At 34.9% G+C, this 17934-nt stretch overlaps 1 protein-coding gene across 2 annotated transcripts in view; it reads left to right on the top strand.

Annotated features, from left to right (window-relative positions):
- EFR3A (EFR3 homolog A) overlaps positions 1-17934 on the top strand; it is a gene marked incomplete at its 3' end in the record, with an annotated part of 60227 nt that overhangs the window by 21950 nt on the left and 20343 nt on the right. For both annotated transcript variants that reach the window (XM_080693937.1, XM_080693936.1), the window contains exons 6-12: positions 3094-3172; positions 6889-7024; positions 9241-9408; positions 11463-11577; positions 13020-13071; positions 14889-15061; positions 15568-15643. In XM_080693937.1, coding sequence (XP_080550063.1) covers positions 3094-3172; positions 6889-7024; positions 9241-9408; positions 11463-11577; positions 13020-13071; positions 14889-15061; positions 15568-15643 — 799 coding nt within the window. The remainder of the gene's footprint in view (positions 1-3093; positions 3173-6888; positions 7025-9240; positions 9409-11462; positions 11578-13019; positions 13072-14888; positions 15062-15567; positions 15644-17934) is intronic.

Below are 17934 nucleotides of genomic sequence, written 5' to 3'. Positions count from 1 at the left end.
CATGGCTAGGCTGCTATGGTCATATTCACTTCTCTGAGAAAAGTTCATCTTTTTACTAGAGACTAATCAAATAAAAAATGTTAAATATCTCATTGTTCCTTATGTACTGTCTGTAAAACAGAATACATTTATGATTTTTTGTTTCTCCACATAAACATTATCTCTCAGGCCATGTCAAGCCTGTTTCTTACTCAGTCATCAGATAATCAATCTAATATATACTATTCAGCCTTTTTGCTAGTCTTTATCTTGTTAAAATTTACCATATGCTTTTCCCCTTCCCACTGTTATAATGGATTAAGCATATAAAAGTATTCTGCATTGGAACATCCCAAATTATATATTGAAAAATACTATACATACACACACACACACACACACACACACATATGCAGGCCTATTTTTAATGTTCAAATATTGATTTAACATCAGAATTCCAATTATCTTAGTATTGTCATCAATTGAGAGATTATCTATGAGATCTTAAAAATTCAGAGAACTAACAAATTAAAGACTACCGAATTAACTGTACTCGAGTAGCTTGAAGTAGGGTACAGGTTTTTTTTCTGGTTGGAGCTTAATAACTTAAATTCTGATCATGCATTAATCAAATTTAACTAAATATTAGATTATTATGTATTATTATATATTATATATTATTTAATTAGTTCATTAAATTCTTAGTGATTGACTTTGATATGTTTAAGTACATCATGTGCGTTAGAGAGTTTCCCTCTTCCCTCCTCCCATCGCCTAAGTTAGATATCCTTATTTGTTCCTCTATAGAATCTCCTTCTTCATCTAGAGTTCCTCCTGCTACTCATTTCTTCCTAGCTTTTATATATTAGGGAAAGCATTCAATTTCTTTTTTGTGATTCACTAATCTCATTTACCATAATGTCCTCTGGTTCCATCCACTTCCCGATAAATGATGTAATTGTGTTTTTCTTTATGGCTGAGTAAAATTCCATTGTGTACATATCCCAGTTTTGTAAACCATTCATCTGTTGATGGACATCTTGGCTGGTTCCATAGTTGGCATTCGTGAATTGTACAGCAATGAGCATAGATACACATGCATTAGTTTGGTAGTTTGGTTTTCTTTCTTTTGGGTAGACATCCAGAAGTGGTATTGCTGGATCAGTTGGCAAGAATGGGAAGGAGAGATGGGGAGGGGATGGGGTAGGAATTGGGTAATGGCTAATTGAGTGATTTGTGCATATATGTCTTCACCATCTGTTATCTCATTAAGATGTGTGACTACCATCCACCAATAGAAAACTTAAAAAAATATTAAATGCTTTCTGTAAATATGGTACCAGGTATTTTGGGAATATATAATGAATAACAAGCTTGATGGATGGTTGAAATGCATAATTATAATATGTATTATGAGAAAAGTTCAGAAATTGAGCAGTTCAAATAAATCATGTCTAATTTGAGAATTTAGGGGGGTATCTTTTGAGATGTGATACAAACACGGATCAAAAGCTCTTCTGGAAATTTTCTTTGTGGAGAATGCTTTAACTCAACATTGAATTAACCTGTTTACTTCAGATGTTACTGATATAATGAAGAGAATAAATGATTCAGTAGGAAGTTGAATGCTATGTTTTTAATCAATAATAAGCACAAGACACTGGTATCATTTGCTGGAGTTAAGGATGGTTCAAGGGCTTTGTGTGATAGGAGAGAAAGAAAGTTCACACTACACTGTAGAGAATATAACATTGTATGTGTAAGTCTGTAGATAATTAGTGGACAGAGAATATAGCATTATATATTTAAGTCTAGGTAATTAGTGGAGATCTTAGCTTAAAGTTGTGAAGTGGCCAGAATTGCCCTTTGAAAATGTTAATCAGTTAAAGTACGCAGGAAACATTTGAACAAGGGTAGGTGTATTAGTAGATTACTATGATAAAATTATTAAGAAGGTATAGGAACTATAACCAGCTGTTAGCATAGAATTAAACATTTTTTGCTCAAAGGGATTATGTTGTATGGTCAGTGGTCAGTTCTTGTTTTTGAATGATTTAAGTTGAAATTTTTTTTCCCCACTTTCCAGCATCTCGGCCAGCTTTGCTTATAACTCTGCTTTTTCCTTTCTGCTGTGCAGCAGTGACCTGCCAAACAGTGAAACTCCATACCTACTTTGGAAAGGCTTTATAAGTAACAGATTGTTTATATGAATCTGACACTTGTTCTCAGACTTAATATACTTAATGAATTCTTAGAATGCTTATTATATATAAGGTTTTAGCCCCAAACCTATGGATCTTGGTGGCTGAGATATCATGGAGAGTCTAGAAATCTACTTATTTTTAACTGAAGACAAAGTTGATTTTGGTACACATTATCTCAGGTACATGTTTTGAGAATCATTTATCTGGGGAGAAGAGGCTCTCTTTTACATAGCAACAAATTTACTTATTTTCATCTCCTTTTCTCTATATTTTCTTACTAAATGTCTAGAAAAGTGGTACCTAGTTAATTGCCTCTCACCTGCCATGTTTCTTTCTAGCTTGGGTTCTGGGTTGTGGTTGAAGCCTCTGGAAAGGCTTCTGATTTTCATGGTCCTCTCAGAGCAAGGCCAAGACAGGCAGGATTCTTGGCAGGCTCCGATCACAGAAGGTTTCCCTGAGGCATGGCCTTTTAACGGCCATGTTTGGTACAGGGATCTCATCCAGCCTCTGTCTTTCTTGGGTGGGCCCTAACTTTTTCTTTGCCTGCCAAGTTCAGAAGCTTTGAAGCGCCTAGCTCTGGTTACTGGGGGCTGGCAGGTGTGCTTAGGACCAGGACTGCTCCTGGCACTGGTCTCCAGATGCGCCTCCCTTGTGGAGATTGGGCTGAGGGGCTTTGCTTTCTTTCCAATTCACCTAGGTATCTATAATCTCTTAGATAGTCTAGAGTTTTGTTATTGTTTTATGACAAGGCTTGGCAGTTAGGGGAACTATTTATCATATTTCAGGAAATGGAAGCCTTGGTTTTCTATTTAGATAATTTTCTATTAAGCTTTACTGTTGAATATTCCAAAGGAATAAAGCATAATAAGAATAGGGAATGCTCAAAGTAATTTTTTATTGTTATTTACAGGCATTTAGATCATCACAAACTCTGGGATCCTAATGAATTTGCAGTTCACTGTTTTAAAATTATAATGTATTCTATTCAGGTAAGGTTTGGTGATTTTTTTACTTACACAAGTAATTTTCGTTCTGTATAGATAAAGCACCTTGTCAAGCAGATAGAAAACTATATAAAACATATTATTAATTTAGCTTTTTAATTTCACTTATCATTTACCACTAACCAACATGAAAACATTTCAAATAAAAAGAACTAAGTAGTTTTATAAAGGTGGTGCTCTCTTTATTGTGCATTTATTTAATAATGTGTATTTCATTGCATTGATAAATTGGTATTAGGATTCACACTTATTATAGCTGCCAGTTACAGCAGCCATTCCTTGAGCATTGACTATAGGGTAGTACCTGTATTAGCACTTCAGTTTTATACACTCTTAGAATCAAGAGCACTACTGCAGAAGACCACTTATTTGTCAAAATCTGAACAGAACTGGTTAACTCTTAATTCAAGAGAGATTTAAGGTTTTTTTTAACATCATTTACATTTTTAGTGCTCTAGCAAGTTATCACTGCTTTAAAGGAGATAGTCATTAGAAGCAGCACAGAGTGTGTGTGTGTGTGTGTGTGTGTGTGTGTGTGTGTGTGTGTGTGTGTGTGTTTTACAGGGAATTGAACTCTGAGGCTCATTCTACCTCTGAGCTACACCCCCCCAGTCCTGTTTCATTATTTATTTTGAAACAGGGTCTCACTCAGTTGCATTAGGGTCTCTCTAAGTAGCTAAGGCTGATTTCAAACCTTCAATCCTCCTATTTCAGCCTCCCCAGTACTGGGATTACAAATGTGTCATATCGTGCCAGACTGCAGTGCAGATTTTAATATAGGTCACGTTAGGATTTGCATCCTGGATGTGATGTTTACTAGTTGTATGTATGAACTTGAGAAATTTACTTAACTTTTGAGTGCCATTTTCTTCATTTCTGAAAGAAAATTTTAATGTTTACAGTAAATGGTCGATTTATAAATTCAAATAAAGGCTGTCATTTATCAGTTGCTACCTGTGCCCTATGACTGTGATAATAATTTATGTGCTTTATTTAATCGTCCTTACTTACACTACGATTTGGATACTATCAGCTTCATTTACTTACCTCAGAGATTGTATCTTTTGAGAGTTCCGGTACCTTATTCAGGGTCTGACAAGCAGAAAGTAAAGTTGGGTTTCAAATTCTGGTCATTTTATTCCAGAATCTGTGGTATAAATGAACCATTAAGGTTAGACTCAGCTGTAGAGCATAAAGTAGATCTTTAGTAAGCAAGAGAGAGAGATGTCAGGGTTCTGTGAAGTATCCTGGTTGGATAAGTAAGTCACATGTCTGTCCTCCTTAAAGGCTGACTAATTGCACCAGTGCACACAACAGAAGCACACAGCCTCTAGGGCAAGAAGCTTTGTTTCAGGCTGTGTTTCATGTATGTGTCTGTCTAACATTCCTCTGTTTTAACATGCTTTAGATGAAGCAAAGAGGTGATGGAAACACAATCATAATTTTTACTTTGGGTTGTTATAAAAGTACATGTGTTTTGACAGAAATGCCAGAATACCTGGGTGTGAAGCCTGCTGTATTGATACAGATGGAAGGGAACTTTTGCTTTTGAGCAAAGTAGTCATTAAGTGTAGGAAACATCTACTACTTTTACATATATTTATACCTTTATTGGTGCTTTGTAATTAGATATCATACTGAGGTATAGAGTGATAAGAACAGACACGTACACAAGTCTTGGGACTTTTCCCTTCAGGTCCATACTTATCCCTACTTTTTGAAAAATGTATTGGTGCATTGTAGTCATACATCCTGATGAGGTAGAGAATATTAGAGGGATACATGCACACAGCACTCTTTTAGACTTTCTCCAGTTCCCACCCCATCTCTTCCCTCCTCCTGTTCAGCTTAGTGATTAACTTTGATAAAGTTCATGACTGTACATCATGTGCATTAGGGTGGTTCCCTTTCCCCCCTTCCATCTCCCTCATTTAGGCTGTCTTCTTTATTCATCTAAGGTTTCTCCTTTGTCTGGGGTCCCTCCTATGTCCCATTTTCTCCCGAGCTTTCCCATATTAAGGACAACATCTGACTTTTCACTTTTTGTGACTGACTAATATCACTTAGTGTAATGTTCTTCAGTTTCATTTATTTCTCTGAAAGTGACATAATTTTTTTTTCTTTATGGCAAAGTAAAATTCCATTGTATACATATTCCATGGTTTTGTAATCCATTCATCTCTTGATGGACATCTTGGCTGGTTCCATAATTTCAAAATTGTGAATTATGTGGCTATAAACATAGATATGCATGCAGTAGTCTGGTAGTTTGGTTTCCATTCTTTTGGATTTATACTCAGAAGTATTATAGTTGGGTCTTATCGTAGGTTCATTTCCATTCTTCTGAGGATCCTCCATACTGTTTTCCAAAGAGGTTGCACTAATTTGCAATCCTACCAACTGTGTATTCAAGTTCCTGTTTCTTCACATTTTTACCAGCATTTGTTTTTGTTTGTGTTTATAATGATTGCCATTCTAATTGGGGTCTGGTGAAATTTCAAGGTAGTTTTGATTTGCATTTCTCTGTTAATGGTGTTGAATATTTTTCCATACATTTAGTGGCCATTAGTATTTCTTCTTTTGCAAAATGTCTATTTAGTTCATTTGTTCATTTTTTTGTTTGGGTTATTTGTTTTCTTATTGGTGAGTTTATTGAGTTCTCTCTATATTCTTGGTATTAGTCCTCTATCAGAGGAGTAGCTGGCAAAGATTCATAGTTAATAAAACCACCAATTTCAAAGGAGAAGAAGAAGATCAAATCATTTATATGTGACAGATTTATAAATTGTGAATCTTCTGATTTAAATTTTGTCAGAAATACATTGCTAAGGAGCTGCAGGCGTTGTGGCACATGCTTGTAATCCCAGCATTTGGGAGGCCAAGAAAGGATGATCATAGTTCAAGGACAGTCTTAGCTGCCTAGTGAGGCCCTTTGCAACTCAGTAAGACCCTGTTTTAAAATAAAGAATTAAAAAATAAGTCTGGGGGTGGAATGCCCCTGGGTTCCATCCCCAGTGCTGGGAAAAAAAAAAAGAAATATATTGATAAGCTATTCCTTTTGATAGTAGCTTTTGATTAGATAAGGTTCTGGTTATTTAGCATTGTTAGGTATGCATAATAAATAGTATTTAGTTTGAATCAAGGAATAATACTATAAATGTCATAATCTCTTTGTGTGTGTGTGTATGTGTGTGTGTGTGTGTGTGTGTGTGTGTGTGTGTGTGTGTGTGGTGCTGGGGATTGAACCCAGAGGCATTCTAAAAATAAGAATGTCTCATACATCTTTCATGGGTCTCTAGTGTTCATATTTAGGTATATATGATTCTAGTTCTACTTTTTATAAGCCAGATTGCAAAGCCGAAGTACACCTTAGTGATAGATTGCTTGCTTTGAATGGAAGAGTACCTGGGCTTTATCCCCAGCACCAGAAGAAAAGAAAAAAGAGATGAATTTTTTGAAAAAAAGAATTTTATGACTTGCTCTTTTGACTTGGAAAATTCTAAATATTTTCTAGTATCCCCATTATTCTTCAGAGGAATGGTTTTTAATGGCTACACATTATCTCATAAGTACCCTATAACTTGTTTTCCATAACTGTTCTATAACTGAACATTGCAGTAAACTTTTTTTTTCATTGTTATGAATTCTCTTGGGATGAATGTACTTGTTCATACATCTTTATGCAATCTTGTTTCCTTTAGGCCCAGTATTCCCACCATGTGATCCAGGAGATTCTAGGACACCTTGATGCTCGAAAGAAAGATGCTCCACGGGTTCGAGCAGGTATTATTCAGGTTCTGTTAGAAGCTGTTGCCATTGCTGCTAAAGGTTCCATAGGTGAGTGCCCGTAAAAAAAATAAATAAAATCGAAAGGATACATTAATCTGTTTTCAAAGTTTATTTTAGTAGATATAATAATGTATAAGATATCTCAACATGTTTGTAAGTGTGCTATAGTTTTTTCTAGAAATTTTCAGTTTATGTGATTATTGCCGGGCTTTAAATAGTTTACAGTAAGACAGTTTTCTTCCATTTCATCTTTTCCTTTCTTTCTTTTATCTAATAAAGGTTTTTGGATAACATTTATATATTGAAATTTAGAAAATCTGATTTTAAAAAATTGATACAGGTTGAACACTCTAATCCAAAAATTTGAAATGTTTCAAAATCCAAAACTTGATTGTTGACTTGATGCCACAAATGGGAAAGTCTGCAATTGACAGTGTGTGGCAGGTCACATTCAAAACCAGAGGGCACTAAAAATTCCATAAGGAATTGCCTTCAAGCCATATGTGTAAGCTGAAACATCTGAAACAAGGGAATTTTATATTTAGACTTGGGTCCCATCCCTAAAGTGTCTGATTATGTATATACAAATATCTCAAATTTCTAAAAAATTCCAACATCTAAAACATTTCTGGTTTCAAGCAGAAACCTATAGTTTACTTATAGTTAGACTGCTCTACCTAATACTGTGATTTTCTCATGAATACATATCATGCGAAAGCAGCGTTCAGAAAAGAGAGGGAAAATGGATTAGCAGTAGCAAGAGATGATGTGTCCCATTTTGCCAGAATGTGTGGTATTGGAAAGAACTCAGAAAAGTAGTTGTAGCCAAATTGTAGAGGGAGTTCTGCTATTGGTTGATTTACTGTAATCTTTGTCAGCTTTAGATATTTACTATAATCTTTATCAGAGATATGATAGAGGATAATTTATCTGACAGCAAAACGTTAAACATAATAGAAATAAGTCTGTCATCGTTGTAGGTGGAAGAGAAAAGAACTTGCCCTTGGATAGTAGCAGTAGGAATGAGCATATAGAGTTAGTAGTTCTTGATAGCAGATCGACTGTAAGTAATGAAGAGAAAGGACACATCTAGGACTATGATATTTCATCTGTGTCTGATTAGAAAAATGGGAGAGTTCATAATAGAAATATGGAAGTTAGAGGGGGAATCTGCTTATGGTTTCTTTGCTTCAAACCCAATGTGGAAATATCTAGCTAGAATTATTTTAATGTTCTTTTACTATTGCATAGGATTTTGAATATCAACATTGTATTATTTATCTTGTAATTTAAAAATGAAAGCAAGTCATTGAGTTGTCAGGTTATTTAATCTGAAGTATGAAATAAAGCACAGATAATCTATAGAATCTTCATGTTCACTGATGCCCAATTTTTGTAGGGTACTGTGTGCTAGGGTTTATATATTCAAAGAAGCATTCAGTCATAACTACCTATCTGGAGAAGCTTGTGATTGAGAGAAGGAGGCAGAAATGAAACTCTAAATTAAAATATAGTATGATGGGTAGAGTGATAGAAACATAAGCATATCGTTTATAGAATGAAAGGCAAAGAACAGATCAGCTTACCTGAGTCTGATAAATAGTTTCTGTCTCATAGTTGAGGGTAGTTTTTCCTTCTTTAATATTAAAAGATGCAAAATAAATCTGTGCTATGAGTTAATATTATCATAATTTATAGGCTCTGTCCCATCAGTTAAGTTAGATATTGTCTCAGTACACATTATTTTGAGTAAACAAGATTATATAGGTAGAAAGTTTTTGGTAATTTTTATATACATGTACACATTTTATATGGGATATATTATAGAGTCAAACAATGAGTTGCTCATACATGCTTAGGAAATACTTGTTGTTGTAATTAGGAAACTTTATTATTTAGATATTTCTCATTTACTTTTTTTTGTGTGTGTGGTACTGGGGTTCCTGGAAACCCTTCTACCTGCGGGCTACACTCACAGACCTATTTTATTATTTTATTTGGAAACAGGGTCTCTTAAGCCAGCGCTGCTGGCTTCGAACCTGCACGATCCTCCTTTCTCCGCCTCCCAAGTGTGGGGATTATAAGCATGCACCACCATGCCAGGCTCTCATTTACTTTTTAAAAAATGAACCGATTAGTTAGGTATTATGTATTTTTAGCTATTTAGAAAATAACCAAAATATCTTAAGAAATATGAGAATTACTTTTGCAAATATACACAAGCCTGGGAAAGTGAATCTGCTCACAAAGGTAATCCTCCCCAGGGCCCACAGTGCTGGAAGTCTTCAATACCCTGCTGAAGCATCTGCGTCTGAGCGTTGAATTTGAAGCAAATGATTTCCAGGGGGGATCCGTAGGCAGTGTCAACTTACCCACAAGTTCCAAAGACACTGATGAGAAGATTGTGCAGAATGCTATCATCCAAACGATAGGTGAGTACACTTCAGTTATAAAAAACTACCATCAACAGCGATGAAAAGGTTCTTGACTCAATAGTACCGTCTTTGGAAATATGTATCCTTTACTTCGGCCCGTAAAATTAGCTATGCAGTTTTTTTGCGTAAGTTTTTAATGTCTCTTGTCCTAATTTCCAAAAGAGGAAAGTAGGCAAATAATAGTACCTACACTCATGAGGTTATTGTGTGGATCCATACCTCCTAAGTATGGATTTCTTAAGTGTGAGCTGGAATACTATGGAGTAATGTTATCGTGAGGTTTTGTAATGCTACAGTATATGATTTCGAGAAATAATTTACCACCAGATTCAATTACAGTGATGAATAGAATGATTTGACTTTATATAAATAGATTATTAATTGCAAAAATAGAAGCTCAAAAGTTAAATTAAGTATTTAAAATACAGAAAGTTTCTCTAATGCTTATGTTGAATTTTAAGGAACAAAAACAGACATGATTAGATACTTGTTCTAGTCATCAAAAGTATAGTGTGAGCAAGTAATAAAATAGTTTGTAAATTTTATGACCAGACAGTAAGCCGTCAAAAACCATAGCTTTTAAATTTAAAATATCTTGAGAACACAAGATTACATGAAAGAAAGCACAAGTAAATGAGGTGAATTTTTTTTTTCTTCTCGTTTTGGTAGCACTGGGGATTGAACCCAGCGGCATTCTACCTCCGAGCTACGCCCCCAGCCCTATTTTTATTCTTTATTTTTGAAACAGGGTCTCACTAAGTTGCAGAGGGCCTCACTAAGTAGCTGAGGCTGGCTGAAAACCTGTGATCTTCCTGTCTCAGCCTCCCATATACTGGGATTATAAGCATACACCACCATTCCTGATGAATATTTATCTTAAATTCAGTTAAATTATGTATATTTAATTATCTCACAGGATTAAAACGTAAACATACCTCATTGTAATGACTTCCTAAAACACTTGAGTAATCTTGGGAAACAAGAATAGTGACTTCTTTACCAGACAAGTATGGCCTAATTACTGACTTCCCTACCTGAACAGGAATTTAGGCTCCCAGTACATAATTGTTAGGAGTCTTACTGACACAGTGGCAAGAATGACAGGTCACACTTAATGTCTTTCCAAATACTCGGTTTATTTTTACAATGCTCATAACACTCCCATCCTTCTCTAACTAAGCCACTGGCCAGATAGCATTTGGTTACCTGAGGCAAAGGGGTCTCCGCGGTAACCGAGGCTCAGGATCACAGCCGTCATCTATGGTCGAGGTGCAGATGCTCGAGGTCCGGGGAGTCAGACGGGGATGAGCCCGACTGTCATCTAGAGGAATTGTCCGGCAGCTACCATAGAAATGTTTCCTTCTGGCCGGGCTAACTTTCAGCCTCTGAGACAGTTGGGTCAGAGCTGCCGATCTAGTCATTTGCTAGGTCTTATATACCATAAATTGATGTCACTAATTGCGTAGGCTCATTACTTCGGCCGCCATCTTGTTTGCTCAGCTGTGTCATCTTATGGACGTATGTCCGGGATGTGTATCCGTTACTTTGTCCTTATCTTGTCTTCCAGTCGTCTCATCCTACAGATGTGTGCTGGGGAGTGTGTCCATAAATTTGTCTTGGGCATGTCAGTTACGTCCTTCTTCTGCCTCATCTTCTTTGCATATCTGGCCAGTCCACCTGTCCCTATGCTATACCTATATCCTGACATATATTTCATATACTCACAACATTTTTGACATATATTTTATATGCTCACAACAATAACACATAAATATACCTGATTTTTTTTTTTGCTAAAACTTCAGTCAATTCAACTCTGTGATTGTTTGTCATTGTTAAGCAAATGAAAATCATATCTATTATGGTATCTAAATATTACTCCATTATCTTACACATGATATTGAACAGATGAAATAAGTTTTAGTGATATATGTAGCTTGATGATAGTCATTGTTTTACTATATATTGAAAGCTTTGATTAAAATAAAATTTTGTGTTATATAGAAGAATAAACTTTTTAATTTGTAAAATTTATCTTAATATTTTTATAGGATTCTTTGGAAGTAACCTACCAGATTATCAGAGGTCGGAAATCATGATGTTCATTATGGGGAAAGTACCTGTTTTTGGAACATCTACTCATACTTTAGATATCAGTCAACTAGGGTAAGTTCTCAGACTATAAAGTTGAACTTAATCTTGGGTTAAATTTAGAAAACTGTGTGTGTTTAGCCGGGCATGGTGGTGCAAGCTTGTAATCCCCACACTTGGGAAGCTGAGACAGGAGGATCACACAGGTTCGAAGCCAGCCTCAGCTACTTAGTGAGACCGTTTCCAAATAAAATATTAAAAAATAGGTCTAGGAGTATAGCCCTGAGAAAGCCCATAGAAAGCCTCTATGTTCAATACCCAGTACCACCAAAAAAAAAAAAAGAAAGAAAAGAAAAGAAAAAAAACACTGTGTGTTTAAATCTTTTTAATACAAGTCTTATTAAAAGCAGTAGTATTTTTGTACTAGATTGCTAAAATGATTGAATATTGAATCAACTTTTTCATTTCTTTAGAATCATTTTTCATATTATTTTAAACTCTTTTTTGTGTCTACTGACCAAGGAGAAACTTTGTATACTTTGGACATTGTATATATACATATACAACGCCCAACTTGGCAAGTAGGGTAAAGCTTCAGCTTCCCTGTAGAAATTTTTTAAATAAATTTCAGTCTATCAAGAATGCCATCTTAATTGTAAGAAATCTAGAACTAAAAATGATATAAAAATAATCTCTTATGTTCTCATCTTATAGATTTGATTTGATTTGAAAATATACTTAAATTTTAAGTTGTGAATATTTTTGCTTTGATAATTTAATAAGAATATGATCATGCTTTACCTCATCAAAATGTATAATCATTAGGTGTTAATAAAAAAATTTTAAGTTTAAGGAGATGGGAATATTTAAAAGACTATAAATTAAAGAAATTTTTACTGTAAATATAATAGATGAATACAATAGTTCTTTAACATAAATTATTATACAGGTAAGAACAGATAGCCTTTCCCACTTGTTAATTCTTTTTGACTATCATTAACTAGCAAAAGAAATAGAAATCAATAAGAACATACTACTTTGCTTAAAAAAATTTTTACTTGTATATAATTGTAGAATATAGTATGATAATACGATACATGCATGTAGTATGTGATCAAATCAGCATAGTTAGTATTCCAGTTTTAAAAAAAATATTTTAATATGTATTTAAATTAATTATACAGAATTATGGGGTATAGTGTGATATTTCAGTATTGGTTTGGATTATTTAGCTATGTATTTATGTGATTTAATTTGTTATGCTATCACATACATAAGTCTGCTTTCTTTGAGAGCCAATAACTTGAACTTTGAATTTGATTTTTTCTTTTAATTCATGTGAATTCATGTGAAATTTACTTTAGTGTACTACTAGAGTCATGACTTCAGCTACTATCAAAATAAAATCTATTTAGCCAATAAAAATGACATTTTAAAATCAGTAAAAATTCTCTAAATAAATGAAATAATATAAAATGTTAAGTAGTAGTAATAATACCAGCATTTTTATATTGTAGGGATCTGGGAACCAGGCGAATTCAGATAATGCTGCTGAGATCTTTGCTTATGGTAAGTGTCTAGTGCAGATGAAGGATACACTTAACCTTCAAGTATTGAAAAGATTATGGGAATAACTCAAGGGAATTAAGGAGTTGTCAGCTTTGTTTTCCTGTTTAATAAGAATGTATGATGAGGTGTTTTGTGGTTTGTGTACAAGTATTATGGTCTTCATTTTTATTATTCTGTAGTTTTTATCTGTTTCCCTCACTTCTCTTGATACTTTGTTTGACCTTTATTATGATGAAACATACTGGAGGCAGAAACTCTTGCCATTTTATAGGTGGAATTATTTAGGCCAAGAGACTTGGCGCAATAGAGTTGAGCTTCACGAAGGTCACTGAGCTCAAGGATAGAGCCTGGACTGAGAAACCCAGAGTTCTTTCTACATATGCCCTGTCTCTTACATACTGTCCACAGTGGCTACCTATTGAGAAAGTGATTCATAAGGACAGGATGGCAAGATAGCTGAAAAGGAAAAGCATACCCCCAACAAGAGGCCAGGTTCTGTGCATTTTTTTTTTTTTTTTTTTTGGTGGTACTGGGGTTCCTGGAAGCCCTCCTTCCTCCGGGCTACACTCCCAGACCTATTTTATATTTTTGAAACAGGGTCCCTTACGCCAGCAGGGCTGGCTTCGAACCTGCGCGATCCTCCTGTCTCCGCCTCCCAAGCGCGGAGATTACAAGCGTGCGCCACCACGCCCGGCTTTCTGTGCATATTTTATAGTATATTCATTTTTGATTCACCTTCCCCTAGCATAATGCCAAGGACACAGTAGAGGCCGGTTGCTTGGATGTATGTACTTTCCAAGTTAGTGTCTTTCAGATTTTTTCTAGAAATCATTGTACACGATCCCATTTTTTAAAGTAAGTTTAAGTACAGAATTATCTAAGTGATTTTATTTTTAATTTTGTGTACAGTACTTATTGTACAGAAACTTTAAGTTCTGCTATAGTTATTCAGTCCTTTCCCATTTATCCTTTTTGTTTGTGTCTTGTTTAAGAATTTCTTGCTTACTCTGATATAAACACAGTTGTTTCTGTAGTTGTACAGAAGTTTTGAATCTGGCTTTTCATATAGATATGTGCTATTAAGCATGAATATGTTTTGAGGTGTTTTAGGTGGGGAAACAGTTGCCCTACTAATTTCCCTGCTGCCTAAAAAGGTCACCGCCATTCCATAATAAGTGCCTAAATTTAAATTAAAATGTTCTATATATACCTATAATCTAGAAAAGCTGAAATTACCCACTGAAATTTTTTTTTTAAATCTCAATGTTATAATCTCTAAGTTACTGTGCCTGTCATTTAGAAGATATTGGTAGATTCATGAAAGATCAACTAACTAAAAAAGTACAACTTTTCAAAATGAAAATATAGTCCTACTAACTACCTGCTTACTTCAAAATAGGAAACTAGTTCACAAATGTAAATTTAAAATTTGCAGGTCTTATTGTTACTGTTTTCCACCTGATTGATATTGACTACTTATCCCATATTTTCTTGTCTCAGTCTCAACTTCTTTTTGTAAAATGAGGTTATATCAGTTCTTACCTCACGGGGTGTGATAATTAAAAAAGTAATATATGTACAGTGTTTATAGTTATGCCTAGTACATGGTAAGAATTATTAATTTTATTTTCTTATAATGTTTTTATAAATTCAGTAGTCATTCCCCACCTTACAAATGTCCTTTATATCTTTTTGTTAAGCTCATGTCCAACTTTATGTTCTTCAAAATGTATGATTTTATAAAATGAGAGTTTAACCAAAGAAGGGCTCCTGACAACGTTTTTACTGTTGTTATTTACTTTCATTTCTATAATTAGGTAACCTCTGGATACAAAGCCAAGACAATTGTTACTGCATTGCCTGGGTCTTTTCTGGATCCTTTGCTATCGCCATCTCTCATGGAAGATTATGAACTGAGGCAGTTAGTGTTGGAAGTGATGCATAATCTCATGGATCGCCATGACAACAGGGCAAAGCTTCGAGGCATCAGGTAACATGTCATGTTGAAATGATATTTTACTTTTTTTTATACTTTCATTGGTGCAATTATACATCTTAGTGAGGTTCAGAGTCATACAAACAAGCACACAGGATCTAGTATGATTTTGTGTCTTACTGAACTATTGCAATTAATATAGAATTTTCAGTCTTTATATAACGTGTCAAGACTGTTTATTAGCATTTTAAAATAACAAATGTTTGGAGCTCATTTAATGTACTTTTCAGAGGTCTCATTTACTAGGAATCACAAATTATACAGATTTAGTTTTAGTTTTATTTTAGTCTTTCCTTAAATTTAGGAATAACTAGGAGTCAAGATTTTATAATTCTTAAAGCTGGTTAATTCAGTAGTATTTCTTATAAATGCCTTTAAAGTGCTCATTGAGATAACAGTTAAATAGTTCAAACTCATAAGTTTAAGTATAATTTCATATAACACATGATATTGTAACCAGATATACTGTTTGTGAAGAATAATATATTGTTCATCTCTAGAATAATACCAGATGTAGCTGACCTAAAGATAAAAAGAGAAAAAATTTGTAGACAAGACACAAGTTTCATGAAAAAGGTAAGACCATCTTAAAGTACATGCATCTAAAATAAATGCATGATATAAGTTATAGTACTTTTAATTCTTAAGTGCTGTTATATTTATCTATGGCCTTAAAATAATTCCATAGAGCAGGGTGAGGTGGTTCACACTTCTAATCTCAGTACTTGGGAGGCTGAGACAGGAGAATTGCAGGTTCAAGGCCAGCCTTGGTAACTTAGGGAGATTCTGTTTCAAAATAAAATAGAAAGGTCTGGGGCTGTAGCTTGGAGGTAGAATTCCTCTAGATTCAATCTCCAGTACTCCCCCTAAACAGAATCTGTATATAGACTATGGAGTTGAAAGGCCTCGTGCTTCCAACTTCAGCCTCCCCTAGGTTACCACAGTCCTGGTCCATCTCATCCAGCTTGTGTTTAAAGATTGAGCCATATGGCTGCTATACTAGTTCTAAGTTTCTTCTTTGGAGTGAAATGTCTAAGAATAACTTCTGCCCTGCCCTCCTTCCCATCCAGAACACACATACAAATTTCCTTTTTAGTAACTCTTATAGACATTTTTAATGTTTTGAAAACAGCTATCACTATGGAATAAATAACTATAATGAGTATTTACCACTTGTTAGGCAGTGTTATATACATTATTGAGATACCAAGATGAGTTAGATAGGATCTCTGCCCTTAACAACTCTTATCCAGTTACAATGTAAAATATTATGTAAATTATAATGTATATTCTGTAGATCTACTGACAGATGGCTGAGGTTAGAAGATTGTGGCATCTGTGGTTGAGCATAAAGAGCTCACTTTCGGTGTAGTCACTAGTCATCAGGGCTTGAGCACCTACTGTTTGCCAGACACTGAGCTTGATGTGGAGATAGAGGACCGTGCCGCACGCCAGCTGCCCTGGAGAGGTCGGTCTCGCAGGAAATGTGGCCACAGAAGGACAGGTGCAGAGACGGCCTTCTCCCTGTGCCTTGTTGCTTATTTACTACACCGTTCTCTCCCTGTCACCTTGGTTCATGTTGCTGACCACATCATTACTGTGACTGTGTCAAGTTAATACCTTCACAGTTTAAAATAACGTACACCAGTGCTTATAACAGTATCACTATTCCTAAATTATTCTGATTCAGCGGATAAAATACTTGATATAGTATATATTTAGGACAGAGATATTAACTTTATTCTTGATTTTTTTAGTATATCTTAATATCACTTCAATAATGAAATGATTCATATAACTGAGAAACTTATAATCATGACCAATGCAATGAATTTTGAAAACTCAATTTATAACTAATTTGGAGTTTTTGACTGTATATGATGATCTTACACAATCATTGAGACTGGATTTTATTTTATCTGTTTCATTTTATCTGACAGCATCAGAAATAATGCTCCCTGTGCTTAATTTTGCTAGGCTAGGCTGTGGCACTTAACTGCAAGATTAGACTATTAGTCTTTGTTATATTATTATTATTATTATTATTATTATTATTATTATTATTATTTTGATGGTACTGGGATTCATGGAAAGCCTTCTACCTCTGGGCTACAGTTCCAGACCTACTTTATACTTTTTATTTGGAAACAGCATCTCTTAAGCAAGGATGGCTGGCTTCAAACCTGTGTTATCCTCCTGTCTCCTCCTCCCAAGCACGGGGATTACAAGCGTCCACCACCACTCCCCGTAGTCTTTGTTAAATTTTGAATGCTCAGATATAGTTATCTCTCTGTTGTGTAATTTTTTTTTTTTTTTTTGTGGATCTGGGAATGGAACCCAGGGGCATTCTACCTCTGAGCTACATCCCCTGCCCTGTTTTTTATATTTTATAATAATTTTCTCAACAATTTTATTTGGATAATTTGACACCCTTTTTCATTTATCTTCCAATTCATTTTATCAGTAAAAATTTAGGTTGTTGTTTTTCTTTTTTTTTTTTTTTTTTTTTTGTGGGTCTGGGGATGGAACCCAGGGGCATTCTACCTCCAAGCTATACCCCCTGCTCTACTTTTAATTCTTTATTTTGAAACCGGGTCTCACTGAGTTGCAGAGGGCCTCACTAAATAGCTGAGGCTGTCCGCGAACCACGATCCTCCAGGTCTCAGCCTCCCGAATGCTGGGATTACAAGCGTGCGCCACCATGCCCGGCCAAAAAATTTAGTTTTTATATGAAACTTTACTTGGCAGCTTATAAAAATTTCTATGAGGATCTAAAGCAAAGGATTAGGTCCTCTCACACAGGACAATACACTGCCCTTATATAGGAGGAGCAGGAATTTTACCATGGGCAGTTTCAGTGCCCACAT

This window comes from Muscardinus avellanarius, assembly GCF_963383645.1.
Source record: "Muscardinus avellanarius genome assembly, chromosome: 4".
Taxonomy (NCBI): domain Eukaryota; kingdom Metazoa; phylum Chordata; class Mammalia; order Rodentia; family Gliridae; genus Muscardinus; species Muscardinus avellanarius.
Note: the sequence above shows the minus strand (reverse complement) of the source record. Positions and strands in the feature narration are given on the sequence as shown.